This window comes from Candida orthopsilosis (assembly GCF_000315875.1).
Source record: "Candida orthopsilosis Co 90-125, chromosome 4 draft sequence".
Lineage (NCBI taxonomy): Eukaryota > Fungi > Ascomycota > Pichiomycetes > Serinales > Debaryomycetaceae > Lodderomyces > Lodderomyces orthopsilosis.
In genome coordinates, this window is record NC_018297.1 from 716,166 (window position 1) to 739,459 (window position 23,294).

The following is a 23,294-nucleotide window of genomic DNA, read 5'->3' on the forward strand; positions in this document are numbered from 1 at the left end:
CCGCGCCTCCTCTTCTTAGATATTGTTTTGGAATGACGTAGATTGTTATGCGCAGCGGTAAACACGGCTAGAGATGAGAAAATTAATATTTGATCTTATAGTATAAATATCTTGGCTTATCTTCAGAAAGCAATCTTTCTACATTCAAGAAATATCAAACCAATCGATAATCAAAACCAGGAATGCTAGTAGTCGGAACTGCAATTGCAATAGGTGCTATAGCCGTTGATAGACATAAGAGAAAGAAGAAACTTAGAAATATGAGTGTTAAGGAGAGGGAAGAGTTTGAACGTTATGAGAGAGTACAACAGCAACAACAGCAACAACAACAGATATCACAACAATACCCATCTTCCAGACAACTGCGTAAACAGCGTCGTTGTCAAGAAACTGGATGTCATTCTCAACCACGTCGCTCAGATAAATCGAGTAGGATGAACTATAATCGTGGAGGAAGTGCTGCCAGCAGGCTGGACCAAAGAATAGAAGTATCACAACAACCACCACCTACACCTCAGAGAAATAAAGAAAACCCCAGAGTTCAACAACATGTACAGTCAATGGTTGGGGACAATGATGTGTATGACCCTCCACCAAAGTATACGCCTTAAACCCCCTGATGAATTTTAGTTTTATGTAATGTTTGAATTTTAAATAAATAAACAGCATATTTTAGAACCTTCATTAAGTAGTATACTACTGATGAGTTGTTTGTAGAGATTTCAAGAGTTTATAATATGATGTTTTTCCATTGTCGTATTAAAAATGTGTCGCGGAATTTCTCCCACGACAAGACTTTGAATAAATAAACTGCAAGGTGATTTGAAGGAAATAGAAAGCGGCACCAATTGAACTTCAGACTGTGTAGTATTTACACATGATATAAGCAGTATGTCGCCATTTTTTCCAGGTTGAATGAATACCCCAACTTTTGAGAAGATCGCCCAACTATACCCCAGAAAATTCAGCTTTCCACAATTCAATTCATTCGAGTGACAACATTCACTATTCTATGAGGTGGATGTTGTAAAACAAACGGAGCCAATCAACACCTTGGTTCTGTGTATTACATACGCTGTAAATGTACTAATCTTCAATTGTTTGGCTATTGTATTCAAATAGACGAGATGCCGAAAGCAATACAAATTACACGATGAGATGAGATCCAGAGATTCGTTATCTTAAACGCCGTGTCTTGGTCATTTCGAGGCGGGTTATTATATCCTCCACAATTGAATCCACAGTTTTCCCAAATTAAACAATTCCTGACGAGATAGTCAATTACTGGATTAATTTCAAGTTTAAATATACGAAAGAAATCGAAAATAAACCGTTGGGAAAATTACTACACAAAACTGGAAATTGGGCTGCAAAAATGCCTTTTTAGTGCAAATTCACGTGACCAATTTTGAAACAGAAGGGCCTTTTGCCTTGCAATATTTTCAAAGTTTTTCCGGTCGAGACCCCTGCGATGGGAGATATTTGGGTCTCCGGCTATGCACGTTTCGGCGATTCTAAGGCCAAACTAGATGAGCAAGTACTATTCATTACGTAAATCAAATATGAAACTTCTACTATAATTAATGACCCCTCCTTTATTGTGGTTCCCACAAGGAAATCTGTGGCTCTCTGCCATGAAATTTTCGCATTCATTGATAAGGAAAACCTTTCTTCAATTGCCTTGAATTTCCTACTAAAGGCCTACTAAAGGGTTGTCTAAATGAAAGTATTGGCATTTTACTATTTGTTTCTTGTTACTAGTCAATTACATACTAATCGCTCACGTATCTGTATGGTTTTCTATGTTTATTTAAAGTTTCTTCTTACTAATAAGCCACAGTTTTTGATCTTTAAATTAATGCGAAGAGAAAAAAAAAGAAATTTAAACGGTAAAACTAAGAGAGTCTTGAAAAAAAAAATTAATTGCAGCTACAAGGTCCCTTCTCTAAACTTTTATTATAAAGAGATTGCATTTCCCTCCTTACTTTACCATAACAATTACTTGTCGTCCTGAAAAACAATACTACTACAATGGGGTTTGCAGACGCTTATAGGTTTCTGAGTAATTCAAATTCCGAAAAGAAAGCAGAAGAAGGTTTTGAAAATAATAGTAATGGAATAGACAGTTTTGATAATCATAGTCAACTAACGTCTGGCTCCGAAAAGGGAGCACATGTATTAGAAACAGATAGAAATGTTAAGGAAATTGGTATCGTTTCAGCATCATTTTTGATGCTTAATAGAATGTTGGGTGCTGGTGTGTTTTCGACTGGTTCTACAATTTATGCTTTATCTGGTTCAGTAGGAACATCATTAATGATGTGGTTTGCTGGTACTGTCATTGCATTCACTGGGTTATTAGTTTACATGGAATTGGGAACAGCATTACCAAGAAACGGAGGTGAGAAAAATTATCTCGAGTACATGTTTCCAAGACCGAAATTCTTAGTCACGGCAATGTACGCTTCCTATGTGTTCTTCCTCGGATGGGCATCTGGTAACTCAATTGTTGTCGGCGAATACATCTTGAATGCTGCTGGCAAAGAGGTTACTCAGTGGAACTCTAGAGGTATTGGTTTGGCTGTTATTACATTTGCATTCTTGATCAACGGTATTAACGTGAAGGCAGGTTTGTTTTTGGCCAATGTATTGGGTACTTTCAAAATTGTTATTGTACTTTTCATTAGTGTCACCGGTTGGGTTGCTTTGGGAGGAGGAATCAAGACGAACAACTTCCAACCTACTGGTAATTTCCATAATGCATTTGAAGGAGAAAGTCCGACCGGATTTGGTATCGTCAATGCTTTGTACAATGTTATTTGGTCGTATGTTGGATACTCAAATGCAAACTATGCCTTGGGTGAAATAAAGAACCCGGAAAGGGTTTTGAGAATTGCAGCACCATCTGCATTCATAGGTTTGGGTATTATATATATGTTCGTCAACATTGCATACTTTGCCGTTGTCCCAAAGGCAGAAATTGCTTCTTCCGGAAGAATCTTGGCCGCTTCTTTCTTCAAATATGCTTTTGGTGACAAGGCAGAAACTGCTGCATCGGCTTTTGTTGCCATTTCAGCGTGGGCAAATGTCATGTCAGTTATCTTTTCCCAGGGTAGAATTATTCAACAATTGGGACGTGAAGGTTCCTTGCCATTTTCACGCTTTTTCGCTACTTCGAAACCATTTGGAACTCCATTTGTTGGGTTGATGCAACATTGGATTGTTTGTATTGTTACCATAGTGGCTCCACCACCAGGTGATGCATACAACTTCATTTTGAACTTGATTTCATACCCATTAAACGTTGTTAATACGGTTCTTGCCGCTGGTTTAATTTACATCTACTACAAGAAGTACAAGGGATTGACTGAGTGGAACCCACCAATCAAAGCTTCTCTCCCTGTTGTCATTTTCTTTTTCCTTGCATCATTATACTTGATCGTTGCTCCATATATTCCACCAGTGAATGGTCAAAAAGTGTATAATGATTTGCCATATTGGATTCATGCTGTTGTGACGTGGGGTGTTTTCGGTGTTGGTTTGGCATATTGGATTGTTTGGGTAAAGATTTTACCTCACTTTGGTGGATATCGTCTCGTTGCGAAGGAGATCTTGGGTGACGATGGGTTCTGGCGAAACAAGATTTACAAGGTTTCAAAAGATGCCGATGAAATTGATCAAATAGGTGAGGAAGTGGAGGTGGTGAAGTGAGGAGAAGTACGTGTTATACACTCATCTTTTCTCTTTCAGTTCTTTGTATATTAGATAAGTTAAAGGCTTAATTTATGGAATTTAAACGTATTAATAAAGTTGTAGAGGGATTTTGAAAGAATATGCAGACAAGTCGACACAGCCAGTGGCCGATGCAAAGTTCGATGTCCACTAAAATTATATTACTATTTACAAGACTTTTGCCTATATGTTAAACCTGTGGCCCTTTGATGCATGCAAAGGTGACCATATTCCTCTGACCGAATCATTATCGGATACAACCTTATGATTACACTTGAACAAGTCATTTCCTGATCGTTGTATGTATTCGTTAATCTTTTCCACGATTTCATGATTCTTCATATTTCTTACATCAACCTCGGTGACCTTGTCATCGTTATAACGGAAAACAAGCTTTGGATGTCCTTGTCTTTTGAGCACCTCAAACATCACTTGCGGTTTCAGCAATGCTATCTTGTTCAACTGTCCATTGGTCAAGATTTGTCTTATTCCTCGAGATGACCCTCCCCAATTACAATACTGTAGCGTTAATTTGTTGCATGGTAATACGTAAGCACCCAATCCGTTTCTCGCTATTGATGTCCTTGCGACAGCTTTGACCGGCATTGTAAATGTATTTGTTCAATGTCATGTCAGTGGTTGATTGTTTCTGCACAAAAAATTTTCTAATTTGAAATTCTAGGTCGTGCGAAATGATCAGAAGTGTGTGAAGTACTTACCTTAACACCGGATGGGGGAGGGAAGGGAAGTAGTTTCTACATTAAATGACAGTGGTAGGTACCAGAGAAGACACTTTGTGAAAAGGGCTAGAACCAAATGGACTGATTCGGCATGGCCTTAGCCTGGGCTGCAAATTAACAAAACACTGGGCAATCCAGCTCGATATATTTTCGCATGAAAGAACGCATTAACAATAGAGAAAAGAGGTTGTCGTTCAGATGACAATGCAAAGCCCACGGAACTACTCACAACCCAATCACCTAAAATACTCAAAACACTGCTCTTGAAAAATAATCCGTTAAAAATCCTAATTTAAACCTAAAAAATACACCAAAGTAAAAGAACGAAAATATAAACCCAATTGTACTAATTTTTTATTTCACACAAATCCTTTCGAGAATCAAAGCTGGTAATGATAAATTTTGTATTTGGCACATCCTTGCTTTCAGCAGCATGATCCCTGTTTTCCTTTTCTGTAGCATCCTCAAAACGCAGACCTCTTACGTTACTATCCTTAGCTTGTAATTTGTAATTGATATTACGTAATGGAGGCAAGGTCATAAAACTCACGTCTTGACTAGGACTTCCTGGTTGATACGATATTGGGGATTGAATCGGACTTGGGTATGGGTTGGCATCTTGCTTCACTGCCAGTGGCATAGATTTCATTGTAATTTCAGGAGATAAAGGAGCCTCTTGGTTAATTGGTGATGATAATAATGAATTAATATCACATTTGGTTGACTTTACGGTTGGGGATTTAATACCAGCCTTTAGCTCCTTTCGACTGTCTTGATTAGTTGCTGCTGGTTCTGGCCAACAACACTCTAAGAAGTTTCTAGTACAAGCTTGACATTTACCATTTACTCTATCTTCATCACACTTTTTCTTTCTCTTTCGACAGGTAAAGCAACCGGTCTTGGTTCTTCTCTTTATTTGACTGTCATCCTTCCTTGGCTTGGTGACCTTTATGGACGAGGCTTTTGTTTTTCTAGTTGATGGTGATAATGACAAAGACGATGGTTTGACTGATATGTTCAAAACGCGCTGATACGATCTGTAGCTATATTCCATACTTTACTAATGATACCTACAAGAAGAAGAAAGGAATTTAGAAAAATTTTCACCGTGTATGAATCATACCCTTATAGTTTAGAGGCATTGTCTTAATAAGAAGTTCTCCAAAATTTAACAAATTTGGCATTTTAAAAATTTAACCGCGAGTATCCCAAAATGGAATTTGTTTTCAAAAACAGCAGGTAACACCTTCCCATTCTTCCGAAAATAGCAACTAAGAGCATGCGCGGTTGTATATTTAGGTGCCACAGCAGGAAAAAAGGCAACTGACCACGAAAGTGTGGCAAAGAAAGTGCTACCTGAATAAAAAAGAAATTCTCAAAATTTCGCCATAAGCTGCAAAACATAGTTTGTTTCCCAGTTCATTGGCATTTACGATTTATACGATGAGAGGCGTTTTTGCAACATAAAACTTTTGTTCCAGATGCCACATAAAGATATTAAAAACTGAACATGGCGTTTCGGAATTTCATGAAAAGAACGTAGCTGCTAATGAGAACAGGCAAAACTTGGTATAGTGCCACCGATCTTTAGAAACTAGCTAGTAGTGGTCAGTCCAGACTATTAAAAAAAGTTGAAACACAGAAACAAAAAGCAAAAGAACCGGAGAATTATGCTTTTGCAATAAAAGACTTGCTATTACAACTGTGACACCCAACACTTTTACAAGATGAAAAATGCATGTACTTAAACCTATCCAATACACCAACACTACATGTCTCACTGGCAAGGGAAGTGAACTATAACATAAAACTTCGTAACAACTACAAATGCAAACTCAAATCTGTAGACTATGTTGGCTTGATGGCTCTCAAAGCTTGCTCCAAGTCACCAGTGGTGTATTCTTCCTTGTTCAAGTCCTCGAGCTTTCCAATCGGACGTTCGCCCAACACACTAATCCTGTAAGCGTGTCTAACTTCACCATCTTCGGTATCGAATGTTGCAGTGTGTGAAACTCCACTGTTGTGGAACAAAGCAACTTTGTTTCTCTTTCCTCCTTCCCAATTGACTCTCAATTGTAAATCATGACTTCTTTCAATGAGGTCGTAGAGGAAGTTCAATAAGTACTCACTCTCTTCTTTCTTCAATTCAACAATTCTTCTTCCGAAAGCTCTGTTGACATAGATGGACTTTTCTTTAGTCACAGGATCAACTCTAATCAATGGATGAATGTTGGATACAGCTTTTCTTCTTTCAACACCACCTTGGTAAGTAGAGTTAGCAGCTTGGTCTTCACTTGTGTGCAACACATGCAAACCTTCCAATCTTTCCTTCATAGCTGGTGACAATCTTCTATAAGCCTCGGTTGTATCAGCGAAAACGGTATCACCACCATCACCACTCTCCAACACTTGGAAGATAGTGAATCTACTTGGAGTAATTTCGTAAGTGACATCACTGTGGAAGGCCGTGTTTGTAGTTCTATCACGGAAGACTCTTTCTAACTCACCCTTTTCTGGTCTTCTGTAGGTAATGTGCAACTCTGGGTGACCTCTTGGTGAACCTGAACTTGGGTGAATGTGCAAATTTCCAAAGTATTTCCCAAATCCAACGGCAAAACCTGGCCCCTTGTCTGCAAAATCTTGGTCATTGAATAACAAAACTTTTCTTTGTGCCAAGTACAAGGCCAATTCATCCTTTGCAGCATCGTTCAATTGTGACAATTGAATCCCATCAACTTCAGTACCAAATTTAGGTGTAATTCTAGTAACTTTGTAATCGCCATCTTTGGGAAACAAGTTTGGGAAAGATGGGTCTGCTCTAGAACCAGGATCAATATACTTTTCAAATTTCAATGGTGGATATTTTTGTCTTGGATCCCAAGTCGGCAAAAAGTCTGGGAATTTGGCTTGTGCTCTGTTGTGTCTGTTGATCACCAAAACACCATCTTCGTCAATTTCATCAACCTCTTTGTTGAAGTGGATATCAGAGTTACCAAATCTAGTTGTCATTGTGTGTATGTGTGTTTAAGTTTATCTATGTGTTTGTGTGTTTAAGTTAGGAATATCTTGGTGGAAAATTTTTCAGTTTATATAATGTTTCCAAAATGCCCAGGGTCTCGTTATATTGTAATTAAGCATGATATGGAATGATAATGACGAAATACACAATTTATCGGTTTTTGTACCCGATAGATAGAGATAGACAGTTAGTGTGTGTATGTTCTTGACGCCACAGTTTTGTTTTTAAGCTTTGCAGCTGGTAGCGTCGGCGGCTCGGAATACCGAGTTTGTTCTGACTCTCAATAGGGTCGGAAATAGAAGACAATATGTATAAGTTAATAGATATACATAATTGTCATTCATGCATATGACATATCTTACATGTTCCCCTTTCTAGATCTTGCTGAATAGAGCCACATACAAAGTCAAGTTATCCGACTTCTGGCCGAATTCTTTGTTGGACCTAGAAACTTTTGATCTTGTTCTCCTCCCGCGCCTAAACCGGAAGCGCGCCACAGTTTCAAATTTATGACGAAATCTTACAAATACAAATCAGCAATTCGAAACAGATATTAAGCCTTTGCCCAGGGCAACTACAATGAAACTTGCTCGAATAGTAGCTTTCGCAGAATAGAATGGCTTCCTACGAACGCAAGTGAATAATACATGTGAAATGATATTTGTATTTTTGAAAAATTTTTCAATTCCACACTACAATAAAACAGACCAGAGAGTACATATCAACCCTATATATTTTGAATATGTGGCTATTGCTCACTAGACAAATCTCTTTTATACAGCCCAGAGTCAGGTTTTCATTTGCCTCGTGCAATCAGATGTTTGACAATCGCAATAATGCATACTGCCTAGCTAGATCGTACTTTACCAGCTACAAATGTGAGATCGAAACAAGAATCTGGACACATAGTGATGTAGTTTCAGTATTAATATTGTGATTCGGCATACTGACTCAACGACTGTGCACTTTTGTAGGTGTTGATATCTCTTTAATGGGTACACTATCAAATATACAGCAGAAATAATGGAATAGTCATACCACATGTTAGTCCAACAAGCTTTTCCGGAATTGTATGGTAAAATACCGAAGTGACACAGAACAGAATGAACCATAAGGTGAGGAATAAAAGTGAAATTAAAACAGCAACTTTTTTGAAAATACTAGAACTGGTCCCAATTCTCGAAGTTACATCCTCAATGCTAATTGAGCTTTGCGCCAGGCCAGCTTCAATATCACCCTCGACAATCACACTCGCTCTCAGAATGTACAGTGGTAATACGGATGTAATATGAGGTAGAATCAATCGCCAAGTAAGAAGGCTGTTTGATATAAGCATGGTGTAATGACTCGATGAATCAAACGCATTCACCCAACTACCCCCTGATTTTTCACATTGGTACTCTCTGTAGATTTCTGGAACGGTACAATATGCACCAGTAGCAACACTTATCCTTTCGAATATGGGAGAACCAAAACACCACTCAAGCAAAATTGTCAACCAAATCAAGTTGCAAAGATAAACTTTAATAGCATCAACAGTCCATGGATCTTTTAATGGAAATGAAACACGCCCATTTTCATACTCGACCAAATTGGCCACATAGATCACCGAGAACCAATGAAACATATATTTCCTGACAATGTATAGTTCTAGGAATTGAACGAACCAAAGCTCGCCAATGTAGGAGTTGTAGCGTTTAAATGCCAACGCGAGTGGAATGGAGATGACATAGACTATTGGATATAGTGAGAGCACAGTGGTCCATGGCAATTGGGTGAAGTGTATGGTAAACATGTCTCAAAGGGGTGAACACTCCGCCCCTCCTCCGACACAAGCTTAGTGGTTATTTACGGGGCCCTTGAAAATAAAAATTTTGTTGCGAAGTTGCACGCCTTCTTGTGCAATTTGCATCCACGCATCAACAAAACTAATTTTCAATTGCACAAGAGCAAGGATAATTGGTAAGCAAGATAACAAGTGGCAGCAACATACAGTCTACCGAATTTTTCAAAGCGACATACAATCCATCCACAACCTTCCTCCAATGTCCAAATCCAGACGAGCTCTACAATCTTTAGCCAAGTCTTGCGTTTTGCAACCAGCAAAGCAGTTACAACTAGGAGGAGCAAGATTTTCATCCTCACGAGTTCAGGATTCAAGTGCATCCAACCCACAGTTATCATTCCCCTGCTTGGATAAGCGAGAAAAGAAGACAGAGGAGTTATCGCGGGGTGTTTTCAATCTGTCGGGTCCTTCCTCAAGCTTAAAGTCGGGTCCAGAACCAAGTTATGGATTTGTACGAACAGGTTTCCAAACTTACAAGTCTAGAAAGCCGATATTCCTTGATTATGGGGGACATCTACCTGAGTACGAAATTGCGTACGAGACATGGGGTAAGCTTAACAAAGAGAAATCGAACTTGATATTAATTCACACAGGTCTTTCAGCCTCCAGTCACGCAAAGTCACAACCCAATAACACTAAACCTGGATGGTGGGAAAATTTTATTGGATCGGGAAAGTTTATCGATACGGACAAATTCTTCGTGGTGTGTACAAATGTTCTAGGAGGTTGTTATGGATCTACTGGACCCTCTTCGATAGATCCGGCAAATAATGAAAGATATGCGACAAGATTCCCGATTTTGTCAGTTAATGACATGGTGAGAGCCCAAAGGGAGTTGGTACGTGACGAATTTGGAGTTTCAAAAGTATATGCATCGGTTGGTGCATCAATGGGTGGGATGCAGAGTTTAGCTTATGCGTGGGAGTTTCCCAGTGAAGTAGGCAAGATCATTAGTATTAGCGGTTGCGCTCGCTCACACCCATACTCCATAGCATTGAGACACACTCAGAGACAAGTTTTAATGAGTGACCCGAACTGGAATCGAGGATTCTACTACAATGGCATTCCCCCTCATGTGGGCATGAAATTGGCCAGAGAAATTGCGACAGTAACATACAGATCCGGCCCTGAATGGGAATACAGATTCGGTAGAGCAAGAGCTGATGATTCGCGGCCTCCGGCCTTGTGTCCCGATTTTTTGGTGGAGACGTATTTGGACCATGCAGGAGAGAAGTTTTGTTTAGAATACGATGCAAACTCGTGGTTGTATGTTTCCAAAGCAATGGATTTATTTGATTTAGGTGAAAACACCAGGTCGAGAGCTATTGAAGAGAAACAAAAGAGCGAACAGGAGTATAAATCAGCTTCAGGAGTGTCCGAGGAGTACGACGTTGTTCCTAAAGAGCCATATAAGGAGAAAAGAACCACTTCAAAATTTAGTGTTGAAGAGTCATTGGAGGATTTAAAGAGAGGAATGCAAAAGCGATTGGCAAACAAGGATGTGTTGGTCATCGGTGTCGAGTCAGATATCCTCTTCCCGGTTTGGCAACAACGTGAGATTGCAAATGTATTAAGAGAGAATAAAGAAAACAAAACTGGTCGGATCGAATACTTTGAATTAGGAAATGATATAAGTAATTACGGCCACGACACGTTCTTGTTGAGTCTTGATGATATTGGAAAGCCAGTGAAGAAGTTTTTAGAAAGTTGTAAATAATCAATAGATAATTGATTGGTGATTAGGATCCAATTCATAACCAAACCGTCTGCTAAAGGCGTAAATGTATTCTCGAAAGTTAGCCACAACAACCTTGGCCAATCCATTCTTCTTTTTCTTTCCATCGTCTTGCACATTCACTTGGTGGTGAGGTAATAAGTTATCATGAGCACTCAAACTCACGAACAATGCAAATGGAACAAACCAAATTAACAACCCAAAGAAGGAACAAATTTCAGCAAAGTCGGGTATCCTCGGAGCTTTATAATCTGGTTGCAATCTCACTTCCAAGGGGGGAATGTATGGGTTGTGGAAATGGTTAAACCATAAAAAGTGATTTGCAATTACCAAAACAATGCTCAATAGGAAAATTGGACTTGTCAACTCAACATATGGAAATTTTTTAAATTTTGTAAATAAATATAATAAGTGAAGATGGAAAATGTTGATAATTTAATTGGGAATGAGTCGAATATTACTAACAATACAAATGTCACTATTATGGAATATATGAGTTTTTTCAAGAACCTCTTGGTAGGTTCAGTATGTTCTTCAACTAGCTCCGATATGTAGTACAACCCTGATGCGATTGATAGCACAAGAAATAGGAAACCAATTACCAATCCTGCGTATGAAAGTAGCTGTAAAATCATAGTAGTATGATTGGCGTTGGGAAGTGGCTAGTTGGGGAGAGTATTTGGTGTTGACTTTTGGTGCAAACTTTGTTTTTTTTTTTTCCCCCGTTCATTGCCAAACAGTGACAATGAACATTCATTCAACGAGTAGAAATAGCAAACCAAGGATTAATCTACAAATCTCGAAACATAAGATATCAATTTAAGTATACTAGCTAGTCGTAGATTTCCATTGGTGGAATTCTATCAGTATTGTAGAACCAATTATCATTTTCCAACTCGACATCAAGCCATTGCACAGGGAATAGTACTAAATGCCCTTTGATGTTACCCAACAACTTTTCAGCTGTTTCTTTGTCATAAATTAACTCTCCTGACAACATTCGTCTGCGTGTTGCAAAATTTGTAGCTCTATTCTTGCGATATCTTTCATGAGTTTTAGAAGCTCCATTATCTTTTCTTGCCGATCCGTGCGTTGGTGACTCCTCCGTCGTATCTTGTTCCACATCTTCGCGAGATTCATTTTCATCCACTACAGGACTCTTTCCATCGTCATCAAGCTCATCATTATGATTTTTTTCTTTTCCATTTATATCCAGAATGCCAGGTACGGAGCTAAATTTTCTGGCTAACTTGTGACGCCTCTTACTTTCATGCTCAGCTAGATCTACCATCTCTTTTTTCTCTGGAGGTACTCGTCCCAAGACTCCAATATCCTCTCCCAAACCATCAGTGGTTTGTTCGTTATTATTTCCTAGGTGTAAAATATCCTCACTTAGTTCACTCGTTTCTGGCTTAGAAGTAGAAGCCGGCTCTCTCGCTACAGTTTGACCCTTCATGAACTTGCTTTGCAACTTAGAAAAGTTCGTATAGTCAGACCATCGAGCTACAGCATCGTCAGGCTGGCAATGAAACACCATTCGGAAGATATCAGTATTTTTTCTAGCAATTTCGAACCACAATAGTTCATAAAATTCAGGCTCCAACGGATCCTCAAACCCGTAAGGATCTATGAACGAATTGGCACATTCGGCATCAGGAGAAGATATTGTATCAAGGATGTCCTTGATCTCTTGGTCACTGCATGAGACTGGAGAGCCGGCTTGGAAGCCACTTCGCATTGCTTCTTCAGGACTTGGTTTTTCGTCCGTGGTTGATTCATCAACCTCCGTTAGAGTCCCGTTCATATCATTTGATGGTTTTAATGGTGACAATCCGGCGCTAGCACGTTTTTTGTTTTCTGCAGCGATATACTTCATCTCATTTGCTGCTACTCTTTGTAAATACGACACCTTTTTCAACAAGATCCATCGTTCCTGATTTCGTTCGTTGATTAGTTGTTCAGATTCTTCGTCATTGTTTGCAGCAACTAAGTCATCGTCACAATTCAAAAACTCGAGCACATCCTCATACAGGGGCAAAAAGCTGTTCCTTGGCAAGCCCGACTCCATCACCTGAAGTGATTTCTCTTGTAAGAACTTACTACTCGATAAGCGAGCACTTTTAGCAAATTCTGACTGGTATTTATCTAAACCATAACCACGAACGTCCTCTTTGTGTTGGTCACTATGCTGCACACGGTTATCATAGGACTTCTTTTTCTTGTCACGCACTCCCATATTGGCTTCTTTTGGACCTGTTCGATAATTGAACATTGTTGGCAAGTCTAGTGGCTTTGGTGCATCAGCAACTTCCTCCTCATAATTAACCTCAGCCACGGTTTCCTCCAAGTTCGAAATATTGATGTGATCTTTCCATCTTCTGGTTCCTTCCTTCTCATTCAACACATCTCTGGAAGCTATTTCAACCATAGCTGAATTAATAAGATAGCTCTTATGTCGGAACTTGTTGGTTGCAAACTTCAACCCCTTTTCGGTTTTTGCAAATTCTTCAAACCTTTTGAAGCGCCTTTCGACTGTGTCCAAAATATCAATATTGACTCCTAGGTGCTCTCTCATCAATCTCATTCTCAAAGTGTGAGCAAATCTTGCGGCCTTGTAGGGCACTCCGTTCATACGAGTGGAAATCATTTCAGTATCCCTGACAACTGCTGCTACTTCAGAATCTCGCACCCCACGCATGGATCTTTCATTGATATTAGCACTTCCTATAATCACCGATCGATCATCTACAATCATACATTTGGCATGTATGTATAGTTGTTCTGTCACCAAAGTACGTTGTGGACCTATTCTGCCCCACTTTCTTAAAGAGAAGAATTGAATGTAATCATCTGGATTGATGCCTTTTTTTCTCAACTTAGCAAAAATTGAGGTCTCACCTCGGGATATTGACATGAATTGACATTGCATTATCACTCGAACAGATGACCCCTCTGCTTCATCAACTTGAGCTTCAAAACCTGGCATCAAAGGGATGACAATTATTGCCTTCCAGATCGAACCTTCTTGGTGTGCACGGATTATTCTTTCAACTAAAGCATCTCCAATTCTATTTTTAATTTCCACACCATCAATGAAACACGAAGTAACAAAAAATTGATTCTCAATGTAAACAAAGTGCTCTGAAGTCTCTATTAATTTCAAATACGCATTTTGTATACTTTGCTCATGCTCTTCAAGGCCCAAAGACCATTTGCCGGATGACCTTAATAGCTGCACCTCACATGTACCACTATATCCAGCATTGCGTGCTTCCTCGTCAGTGAAATCTGGTGGTGGTAATAATAAAGGAGTAAGTCTGCTGGGCCTCTTTTGTCTGATTAAGTAATTCCATCGTTGCACAAAATGACGTGATAAGTCCCTTGCAACTTTTCCATAAGTCATCATATGTATGTCATGCCAAGGCATCCTTGGGGTAGTTTGCCTGTTGTACATGGATTTATAAGGCTTGTCCAAGTCGAAGAAATCTTTGACTCTAGGATTGGAGTAATCTTTACCCATAAATACCTGAAAGTTCTCCAAGTCAGCAACTGTGGCATAGTCATCTGCTCCAAATTGTTCGAAATCTTCGGGCGAATCGTCTGCTAAAACATGGTCAGCAGTATCATACCTACCATAGCATAAATCTATCCCTCCTAAAAATGCATATGTCAGATCCACAATACACAACTTTTCATGATGGGCCCAAAAGAATGTGTTTTGCAAAAGCTGATTGGGAGATCTAATTACATGAATGTTTTCCTCATTGAGCCACAACAAAGAGTGCTTTGTATATAGTGAGTCTGTAGCAACTGTAGTACCAACATTTCGATACACAATGACAAAGATTTTAACGCCCTCTCTTGCCTTCCTTTGCAATAACCTATCAATTCTATATTGTTGATTACCTAATGCAGGTCTTCTTAGGTAAAGCTCTGGGGATAACCACCAGTCATGAATGTAAATTGTTTCCTTTGCCATTTCGATAGCAGCAGAAACTGCCCAAAAGTAATCTCTACCATCGACGAACCATTGTGCAAAACAATTTTGTCTAATTGGCGCAAAAGAATCAAAACGATGTCTCACTCCCCATTCAGTGTTGTGTTGCATTTGACGAAATGACTCCAACCATGCTTTATGTTCCCTTGAGGATTTGGGATTTAATACCAATTTTCTTTCCCTGTTCTCCAAAACAATTTTCAAATGGGGAAAGATTTTAGCGTGATGACGTACATTTTTACCAGCCTCATTTTCGTCAAAGTCGACATTTTCATCATCATCTTTTACCACATTGTTTTTAGTGTGAATTTTGAAATTTGAGTCGACCAAGAATACATCCAATGGAGTTGTTGAGTTTATATCTGAAACGTACACGACATAGCTGTTTCTAACGAGCATCCACTTCTCTGTTCGTCTATCGTACATGCCTTTCAAATCGTTTGCTTTGAAATGTCCAACTCTCCATCCTTGCGATTTTGCTGAAGAGCTAATATGAATAGAGCCTTGCTTTCCTTGAAAAGAACCCTCATAATTCAATAATGAGGAGATTGGTGAGATTTCAAAAAACATAAACACGTAATTGGATAAAGGAGTCAAGGCAACAAACTCAATAAGCTCTTTCAAGTAATCTTCCATTTGCTTTAAATATTCTCCATTTTTCCTACGAAGTTTCAAAACGTAGTCGGATCTACTTTCCTTTGGTACATGCTCACGAGATATAGCCGACGTCAAACTTCCCAATCGCAGTCGCATTCTTGAAAGACCCGACTGTGTACTCATTATTGATTGATTGTCCGCGTCCCCATGAAGGACACTATTAATCTGCGACGCAGTATCAGACACCTTTGTCTTTTTTCTTCTGTCTTTAAAGGAAGGTATGGGAAACTTTGGCAATTTGGTTTTAGTGCCAAAAACAGTTTTCCAATTATCAATTTTACAACGGGAATGCAAGTAGAACAAGTCAGTAATTGTTCTTTCAATACTCCATTTCATACTTTTATCACCAACACCATACTCCAAGTCAATACGAAAGTTTCTGTTCTTGGTGAACTCACTTGACGAAATGTCAACAATGTTGAAGCCTAATAGGGAGAACAACAAAGGAGCCCTAGCTATTCCACCCTCATCCACAAACAAGCAGGATGCCATGATGCCTAGCGATGGTCCATTGATGATAAATGAATTTATAAGCCTTTGTGCTCTCAAATCGGTATTTGTGTAGGAATAATTCTGCTCTCCCATTTGAGATCCCGGTCTCTGGTGTTTGTCTTTTCTCTTTCTTTTCGGTTCAATCTGTCCATCACGATTCGATCTAGAAACAAATTTGGTAAAGTTTTGTATAGCGGAAGGACGCCGTGATTGGGGTGATGTAGGCTCATTCTGGTAACTCTCATCCGGTTGGTTACTCCAGTGACTAGTTGGGCGATTTTCTGATCCATAAGTTGCACCTTCTTGTTCGGTATCATCTCTATCCGCTGCTTCCTCTTCTTCTGAACTGTATCTCGACTCTTGTGGATCCTCACCCCACCGGTTAAAAAAGGATATTGGGTTCGAGATTATATGAGATGAACTTTGCCGAGAGTATAATGGACTCTTGTTGCTTGCTCGTTTGACACTTGTTGAGCTTTGGTTTTGAGATTCTCCAGATAATGACCGATACAACTGTCTAATATCAGGCAGTTCTCTCGATGTGGGTACATTGTTTTGCACCGAATTATTTAAATCGGGGGTACTATCAGACACAGCTTCAGGTTGATCATGCCCCGAGCTGTCTAAAGTGGGCATGATGGGACTAGAGAGATTTGTGATATCAACGTTGCAAAACGAAAGCAAAATATCAACAACGAAATTTATTTTTTTCGACTGTAAGAACAATTGCTGTAGAGAGGCTTAAATAGTGAAACTTGAGTACAACATAAGAATAGGGTATGTTCGGCGATCATGACTGAAAAGAGATGGCAAACTCTGGTTCCACTACACACCCTATAACAAATCACAACTTCTAAGTAAATAATATCTAGTCGTTTTTATGCCCATGAACTCTGTCAAAAAATTGTTGGTTTGCGCGTTATTGAACATGAATCTAGGAGTGTTTCGAGCATTTTCAAGTCCTGATTCGTCAATCAACTGGGAATAGTGCTCTACGATCTTCTGATTTGCCTCCTTAATCATAGTCTCCGCGTTATCCTTCTTGAACAAGTCCTTTTTACAGAACTTCTTTAACAACTCGTCCATTTTGGTAAAGACAATATCCACAGGTATACCTCTGTCATGCAAGTAATGTACCAATTGTAAATCCTCATCTGCAAACCCATCAGTCGAGCTTATCAAAAGCAATACTCGTTTCAACTGGCGCCGATTTTTGATGTATGCAAGAATCATTTCCCCTTGTATTTCAACACCCCCCCTTCCATACCCAGGACTATCAACCAATCGTAGCTCATTCGAGAGCCTAAAAGAGTTTAGCGTCTTTGTGAATCCAGCTTTCGATGAAACGTATGCCAACTGTTCATGCCTCATCAAACTCTTCTTGGAAACCAACAAGTTGTTTATCAAGGATGATTTACCTGCATTGGTGCGTCCCATTAAAAGCACCTCCGGTAGTGGTTTCAATAATTCAGGCTTTATTCCAAAAGTCCTTTTTGTGGATTGCGTGCTTGTTGCCATTGATTTTGCTTTCAAAATCTCGTACTTGACATCTGGGATCTCATTATAATCTGCCAATGTCCACTCCAACTCAATTTTAACGTTGTTAAAAAACCGCTGAGATTTTGCAACTTCAGTATTGGTCGGGATGCCCGAAAAAATGTCGTTCAAGATGTTGGGATTGATGATCTTCTTTCGTAGTTCATTGGTGTTGTTGCAAAGGTTCAGCGGTAGTGTTTGAGACGCTGCTTTCGGATACCGCGGTAAATCTTGAGCAAATTTGGGAATAGATTCGGTAAGGTAATCTATAGATACATGTTTATATCTCCTTTGGCAATACCGACAACAGGAGGTGAATCTGGTCATTTGAGAGGCAGCCCAACGAAAAATCACCAAAAATGCATCTCCGATTGAATAAAAGAAGTATTGCATTACACAAAACCCCCAATTGGCTAGAAACAATTTGTTGCAGCAGAAACGCGACACGACACAAATGTAACTACCTGGGTGGATATGGGTGGTTTACCGTAGGGGCATTCCTATCTCAACAACTGCCTCAGACCTAAACCACTCAAAACTACACGAACAGAGCTAAAACAAAAACAATAACATAAAGTACAAACCTAAACTACACAACTATTTTAAGAATTTCCGAATCCAGCAAATAGTTGTTCCCATTCATCCTTGTTTGCATCATCGGACTTTTCAAACTCTGTTGTATCTTCATTATCCACATGAGCAGGTTCTAAATTAAAATTTTCATCCACATCTTCAGTTGCTGGCTGAAGATCATTGAATATATCGTCGTCAAATGCAGCTTCCTCGTTACCACGTTGGTTCGATTGTTTGAAATTGTCAACGGCGTCATCGAAATGAGACTCCTCTTCCTCCGAATCACTCTCCTGCAACTCTAGCTCTTTAATAGGCGGGAACTCGTCTTCTCTTTCTTCCACCATCTCAAAGGAAGAGGCACTGCCCTCAGGTCCCTCTTGTTCAACAACACTATCATTATCCCTAACAGACAAAGGAGCAGGTGCACCAACCGATCCACCAGCTACGTTGTGAGGGTATTTGGTTTCAGAATTGGAAGAAGTAACCGGGGTGTCTTCATTATCTTCTTCAGCAATGCCAGAATCAGTTGACAACCCTTTCAAACCCTTTGTTGTAGCAGCCTTATCATTCTTCTCCTGCTCAATTGTGGATACGGATTCATCGTCCTTGGAAGCTCCAAGATGGTTAGAAACGGTATTGACTGCACCAACAACGGCTGCACCAACAACTCCTGCACCCGCGACAGCCCCCGCAACGACACCTGCATCAGACCCTGTTGGGGTGTGTTTTTGCAACTGATCCTGTAATTGTCTTTGCTTCTCCTCTTCTTCCAATCTGGTTCTCTCTTGTTGATTGAGTTCCTCTTGCAACTGTCTGTGCTCTTCCTCCGCTGTAGCAATTTGACTTCTCAACTCCTCATTTTTAACGATAACTACCTGAGCTTGTGACTTTTTCACAGCAACCTGGCCTCTCAACTCCTCGTTATTAATAAGTTTTAATTGTTCTTCAAGTTGAGTTGTTTCAGCATTCAATGTTTTCAATTTTTCTTTAGCAGTAATATTCTCTTTTTGCAATTCCTCAACTGCAAGTTGCTTCTCGTGTACCTCGGTAGATATGGAGTGGAGTTTTGCCTCGGCGATTGATGTCTCAGATCTTAAGGCCTCAGCTTCCTCCTTGGCCTTGGATAACTTAGCCTCTACTTCTGTGACTTGCTTAACCTCATTGTCGTATGATGTTCTCAAAAGCTTGAGTTTGTTTTCAAACTCGACTTTGGCATTCAACAATTTTTGGAGCTCTTGTTCAGCTTTAGATTTCTTTTCATCCAAGTTTGTTGTTTGAGTTCTGAGGGAATTGATCTGATTTGATACGTTTGCCAAGTCAGAAGTTGCTTGTGATAACTGTTCCGAGTGTCCAGGATCGGCCAATAAATCATTGTTAACATGCTTATCTGTGGTGGCTCTAGTGGCCGGTGGAGGTGGCACACTGCGCAACGCTTCATATTTAACTTGTTTTCGAGGTGGAGGAGAAGATTGAGTAGTAATTGGAGCTGATTCACGAACTTGTTCCTTTATCTCTTCTTGTTTAGGTGATTGTTGATTCAACAACGATTGGCCAAATGTTGAAGTAGGTTTGAAAGAGCTTGTCAAACGAGGCTTTGTTGAGTGAGATAAATCACTACTAGATGCCCTTTCTTGTAATTGAGGTGGAGCAGCTGGCTGTGATTGAGGTTGAGGAGATGGACTACCAAAAACATCAACCAAATCGTCCATCGATGATTTCACTTTCGTTGGAGGTGGCACTGGCTTGGACCCAATACTCTTTATCGATGAGATTAAACTGTCTGGAATCACATTGGGCAAACTCTTACCACTAGCTTTTCTGTTCACCAAAAACAAAGCAATTGAAAATTCCAATTTCGTGAAAAGACCAGTGTTTTGAATATCAGCCAAATCCCATATAGTGGCCAAGTCTTGTTGATCCAACTTAGATGTCATCAAAAATGACGCAACCTGATCTGGGTTCAAATGACCCACATGCTCTTTGTCAAGGTTGTTGAATATGGAATCATACTGAGCTTTCATCACCGGAGTCACCACCCAATCTCCGCCAGCATCCGCTTTGGAATCATCAGCAAGCGGATGTCTAATTGCGGTTTGTTGAGAACTAATGGAAGCTTGACGAGAGGACTGTTGATACAAATTTGGCGACTGAGGAGGTGGTGGTGAGATTGGTCCACCACTTCTCTCTACCGACTTCCAAACATTATCTGAAAGAAATGGCGGTAATTGCTTAATACGACCACTCAAGACCCCTTGCACCAAGTGCATTGCAATTACAAACTCACCCACATACAATGCACCTGAATTGTTTCTATCGACCAAGCTCCAAATCTGACCCAATGTTGCTGTAGGCAACCTTGCCTTCAAGAAAATGTCTTTAGCTTGCGTTCCGCTCAATTCACCTTGTACTGATCCTACCGTTTTAGCGAACAACTGAGAAAATCTCTGATAGTCAGCGGCACTGACAGCATTGATTGATTCTTGTGGAGTGGCAGATCCCGGAACGGTATTGTTGGGTTGACTGGACAAATACGAGTTGCTGGTCGATTGAGGCTGCAACTGAGGCAATTGCAAATCAGCAAATTTCGGCAATGGACCAGGTGTGTCAGCCAAGCCTGGTGCTGGATGATTTCCCGCTTGTGTGTATCCAATCAATCTCATGGCATAGCAAAAGCCAAACTGATTCAAAAAGCCCAAATTGTTCTGATCAGCGAGTTGCCATATTTCACCCAAAATTGCCGGAGGCAAATTAGATTTCTCGAACGTGGTACGTGCTTTCTCACCGGTGATAATTCCAGTATTTTCAGGATCCAATGATTTGAAGATCTGAGTATACAACGACTTTTCCTCTGGCGTGAGGCCAACTTTAAACGTGGGTGTGGCTGAAATTGAGTTAGTAACTGGTATCCATTAGCAATACTAGGGCATACATACGATGCGAAGAGCTCATTCTTTGTAGCAATTATTGATATAATAGCTACTACAAATAAAAGTTTCGGGTTTATTTTCGTTTTGACGTCGGTTGTGTAATAATTACGTAAGCGCTTACATAATACACCATGGTAGCAGCTTGTTATTTTTTCAGTTTTTTCTTTTCGATGAGAAGACTTTCACAGTAACCTTTAGCTTTACAATCAAACAATGAATAGAGGCAGAGGCGGCTTTAGAGGCGGCCGGGGTGGTGCTGGCGGAAGACCAAACTTCCAACAAGGTCCACCAGATACAGTTTTGGAAATGGGATCTTTTATGCAAGCATGTGAGGGAGATATAGTATGTCGTTCAATCAATGTCAAAATACCCTACTTCAATGCTCCAATTTACTTAGAAAACAAAACACAAGTTGGAAAAGTTGACGAAATATTAGGACCGTTGAACGAGGTCTTTTTCACAATAAAACCGTCTGAAGGAGTCAAAGCCGAATCGTTCAAGGAGGGAGATAAATTTTACATTGGACCTGATAAACTTTTACCATTGGAAAGATTTTTGCCTAAACCTCCATCGATAGGACCTAAACCAAAGAGAAAACCTGGTGCTGGTGGTTCTGGTGGCCGTGGTGGCCGTGGCGGAAGCAGAGGTGGCTTTGGTGGTCGTGGTGGAGCTAGAGGTGGAAGTAGGGGAGGCTTTGGTGGCTCAAGAGGTGGTTTCGGCGGTCGTGGTGGCTCAAGAGGAGGAAGTAGGGGAGGTTTTGGTGGTCGTGGTGGATCCCGCGGCGGATCTAGAGGTGGAAGAGGAAGATTTTAAAGATAAAGAATAGTTGATTAAAGTGTCATCTCAGGAGCAATACTTTATAGCAGGTAACTCATTAATGCCGTTATTAGATATCATTATGTATACAACTTTTGCGTTATAATAAAATGTACATGTCGTGCTGCGCTTATTTGAATATTTAAGAGAATTTGACTCAACGCACTTTAAATTTTCTCAACTTCTCTTAATGTCACCACCGATGTTTCACACATGATCACCATACGATATTCTGTACTCATAGGTGCGTTTCTTCTCGTCTGAAAATCAATCGACACTACTAACAAGTTAGTTTTCATCTTGTCTTTGATTGGAGCAAGCTATTTAGGGTTTTCCCTGATCAACCTCACCCACGACAAACTCATACACTTTGCCACGTTTTTTATCCTCACTACTGAATTCTTTTTCATCTTTCGGACCAGATCATTAAAACAACTAAGCTACCTTACGTTCGTGGTATGCAGCCTATGTGGTGGTATCGGACTGGAGTTTCTACAACACATGGTCAATATGAAGAGGGTGTTTGATCCAATGGATATATTGTGCAATCTCGCAGGGAGCATTTTTGGTTTGTCTTTATCGATAGTTTACCAAAGTTATGGTGAAGGAATAAAAAAGACGCAACCAGTCGAGATTGAATTGATTTGAGTAGATTGTGCACTACATTGTTGTGTTTGGCATTGTTGGGAGCTCCTTACATATTATCACGTTCAAAAGTCAAAGCACTTTAGTCATATGAGCCGCACTGCTTAGTAAGAAATAAATTGTTGAATTATATAAATGAAAGCTAGAGTAATATTTCAAAAGAATCCTCATATGCCAATCTCCAGCGACTATGGCTCAACCATTCTACGGAGACATCCAATCATATGATATACACACTTACTGGAACAACAATAACCAAGGGGAAAGGCAATTTGCTTATAATCTCAGAGAAAAGGTGTTAAAAGAGTTTGACAGGGACATCAAAAATGGTGACATTAGAGTGTACAAGTTCCACGACAAACCCATTGGGCCTCATACGTTGAACATGTGGGAACTAGACTTTAGGAAGCCAGAGTTGTTTGTAAAACTTGTCCCTTATTTTCAATTGAACCATGGCAAGTTATCTGTTTTGATTCATCCTAGGACAAGCCAAGGGGATCTCAAAGACCATACTGATCATGCACTTTGGCTTGGACATAAATTGCGTTTAGATACCAGCTTCTTAGAAGATTAGATATG

At 39.9% G+C, this 23,294-nt stretch overlaps 13 protein-coding genes and 1 pseudogene across 13 annotated transcripts, besides 1 other annotated feature; 6 read left to right on the forward strand and 8 right to left on the reverse strand. All coding sequences in view use genetic code 12, as the record gives it.

Annotated features, from left to right (window-relative positions):
• Nucleotides 1-182: 182 nt before the first annotated feature.
• On the forward strand, nt 183-611 carry CORT_0D03690 (hypothetical protein; the record flags this gene model as incomplete). Its single annotated transcript, XM_003869296.1, has 1 exon — nt 183-611. One exon carries the CDS (start codon nt 183-185, stop codon nt 609-611), a length of 429 nt encoding a protein of 142 aa, XP_003869345.1.
• A 1,420-nt stretch (nt 612-2,031) lies between these two features.
• CORT_0D03700 (Mup1 methionine permease) lies at nt 2,032-3,711 on the forward strand (the record flags this gene model as incomplete). Its single annotated transcript, XM_003869297.1, has 1 exon — nt 2,032-3,711. The coding sequence occupies one exon, from the start codon at nt 2,032-2,034 to the stop codon at nt 3,709-3,711; it is 1,680 nt and encodes a 559-aa protein (XP_003869346.1).
• Nucleotides 3,712-3,915: 204 nt separating this feature from the next.
• Nucleotides 3,916-4,338, reverse strand: CORT_0D03710 (Mrpl51 protein; the record flags this gene model as incomplete). Its single annotated transcript, XM_003869298.1, has 1 exon — nt 3,916-4,338. The coding sequence occupies one exon, from the start codon at nt 4,336-4,338 to the stop codon at nt 3,916-3,918; it is 423 nt and encodes a 140-aa protein (XP_003869347.1).
• A 480-nt stretch (nt 4,339-4,818) lies between these two features.
• CORT_0D03720 (Zcf3 predicted zinc-finger protein) lies at nt 4,819-5,526 on the reverse strand (the record flags this gene model as incomplete). Its single annotated transcript, XM_003869299.1, has 1 exon — nt 4,819-5,526. One exon carries the CDS (start codon nt 5,524-5,526, stop codon nt 4,819-4,821), a length of 708 nt encoding a protein of 235 aa, XP_003869348.1.
• Nucleotides 5,527-6,320: 794 nt separating this feature from the next.
• Nucleotides 6,321-7,481, reverse strand: CORT_0D03730 (Jlp1 protein; the record flags this gene model as incomplete). The annotated part of the gene is made up of 1 exon (XM_003869300.1): nt 6,321-7,481. One exon carries the CDS (start codon nt 7,479-7,481, stop codon nt 6,321-6,323), a length of 1,161 nt encoding a protein of 386 aa, XP_003869349.1.
• Nucleotides 7,482-8,494: 1,013 nt separating this feature from the next.
• Nucleotides 8,495-9,286, reverse strand: CORT_0D03740 (hypothetical protein; the record flags this gene model as incomplete). The annotated part of the gene is made up of 1 exon (XM_003869301.1): nt 8,495-9,286. The coding sequence occupies one exon, from the start codon at nt 9,284-9,286 to the stop codon at nt 8,495-8,497; it is 792 nt and encodes a 263-aa protein (XP_003869350.1).
• Nucleotides 9,287-9,536: 250 nt separating this feature from the next.
• CORT_0D03750 (hypothetical protein) lies at nt 9,537-11,054 on the forward strand (the record flags this gene model as incomplete). The annotated part of the gene is made up of 1 exon (XM_003869302.1): nt 9,537-11,054. One exon carries the CDS (start codon nt 9,537-9,539, stop codon nt 11,052-11,054), a length of 1,518 nt encoding a protein of 505 aa, XP_003869351.1.
• Nucleotides 11,055-11,707, reverse strand: CORT_0D03760 (annotated as a pseudogene).
• Nucleotides 11,055-11,707: a sequence feature (S. cerevisiae homolog SVP26 has role in protein amino acid terminal N-glycosylation, protein retention in Golgi apparatus, fungal-type cell wall organization, ER to Golgi vesicle-mediated transport).
• A 197-nt stretch (nt 11,708-11,904) lies between these two features.
• Nucleotides 11,905-16,854, reverse strand: CORT_0D03770 (Pld1 phospholipase D1; the record flags this gene model as incomplete). The annotated part of the gene is made up of 1 exon (XM_003869303.1): nt 11,905-16,854. One exon carries the CDS (start codon nt 16,852-16,854, stop codon nt 11,905-11,907), a length of 4,950 nt encoding a protein of 1,649 aa, XP_003869352.1.
• Nucleotides 16,855-17,052: 198 nt separating this feature from the next.
• Nucleotides 17,053-18,147, reverse strand: CORT_0D03780 (hypothetical protein; the record flags this gene model as incomplete). The annotated part of the gene is made up of 1 exon (XM_003869304.1): nt 17,053-18,147. The coding sequence occupies one exon, from the start codon at nt 18,145-18,147 to the stop codon at nt 17,053-17,055; it is 1,095 nt and encodes a 364-aa protein (XP_003869353.1).
• A 209-nt stretch (nt 18,148-18,356) lies between these two features.
• CORT_0D03790 (Cta3 protein) lies at nt 18,357-21,276 on the reverse strand (the record flags this gene model as incomplete). The annotated part of the gene is made up of 2 exons (XM_003869305.1): nt 18,357-21,208; nt 21,261-21,276. 2 exons carry the CDS (start codon nt 21,274-21,276, stop codon nt 18,357-18,359), a joined length of 2,868 nt encoding a protein of 955 aa, XP_003869354.1.
• Nucleotides 21,277-21,467: 191 nt separating this feature from the next.
• Nucleotides 21,468-22,067, forward strand: CORT_0D03800 (Gar1 H/ACA snoRNP pseudouridylase complex protein; the record flags this gene model as incomplete). The annotated part of the gene is made up of 1 exon (XM_003869306.1): nt 21,468-22,067. The coding sequence occupies one exon, from the start codon at nt 21,468-21,470 to the stop codon at nt 22,065-22,067; it is 600 nt and encodes a 199-aa protein (XP_003869355.1).
• A 216-nt stretch (nt 22,068-22,283) lies between these two features.
• Nucleotides 22,284-22,718, forward strand: CORT_0D03810 (hypothetical protein; the record flags this gene model as incomplete). Its single annotated transcript, XM_003869307.1, has 2 exons — nt 22,284-22,314; nt 22,363-22,718. The coding sequence occupies 2 exons, from the start codon at nt 22,284-22,286 to the stop codon at nt 22,716-22,718; spliced, it is 387 nt and encodes a 128-aa protein (XP_003869356.1).
• A 187-nt stretch (nt 22,719-22,905) lies between these two features.
• On the forward strand, nt 22,906-23,289 carry CORT_0D03820 (hypothetical protein; the record flags this gene model as incomplete). Its single annotated transcript, XM_003869308.1, has 1 exon — nt 22,906-23,289. One exon carries the CDS (start codon nt 22,906-22,908, stop codon nt 23,287-23,289), a length of 384 nt encoding a protein of 127 aa, XP_003869357.1.
• Between the last annotated feature and the right edge of the window lie 5 nt (nt 23,290-23,294).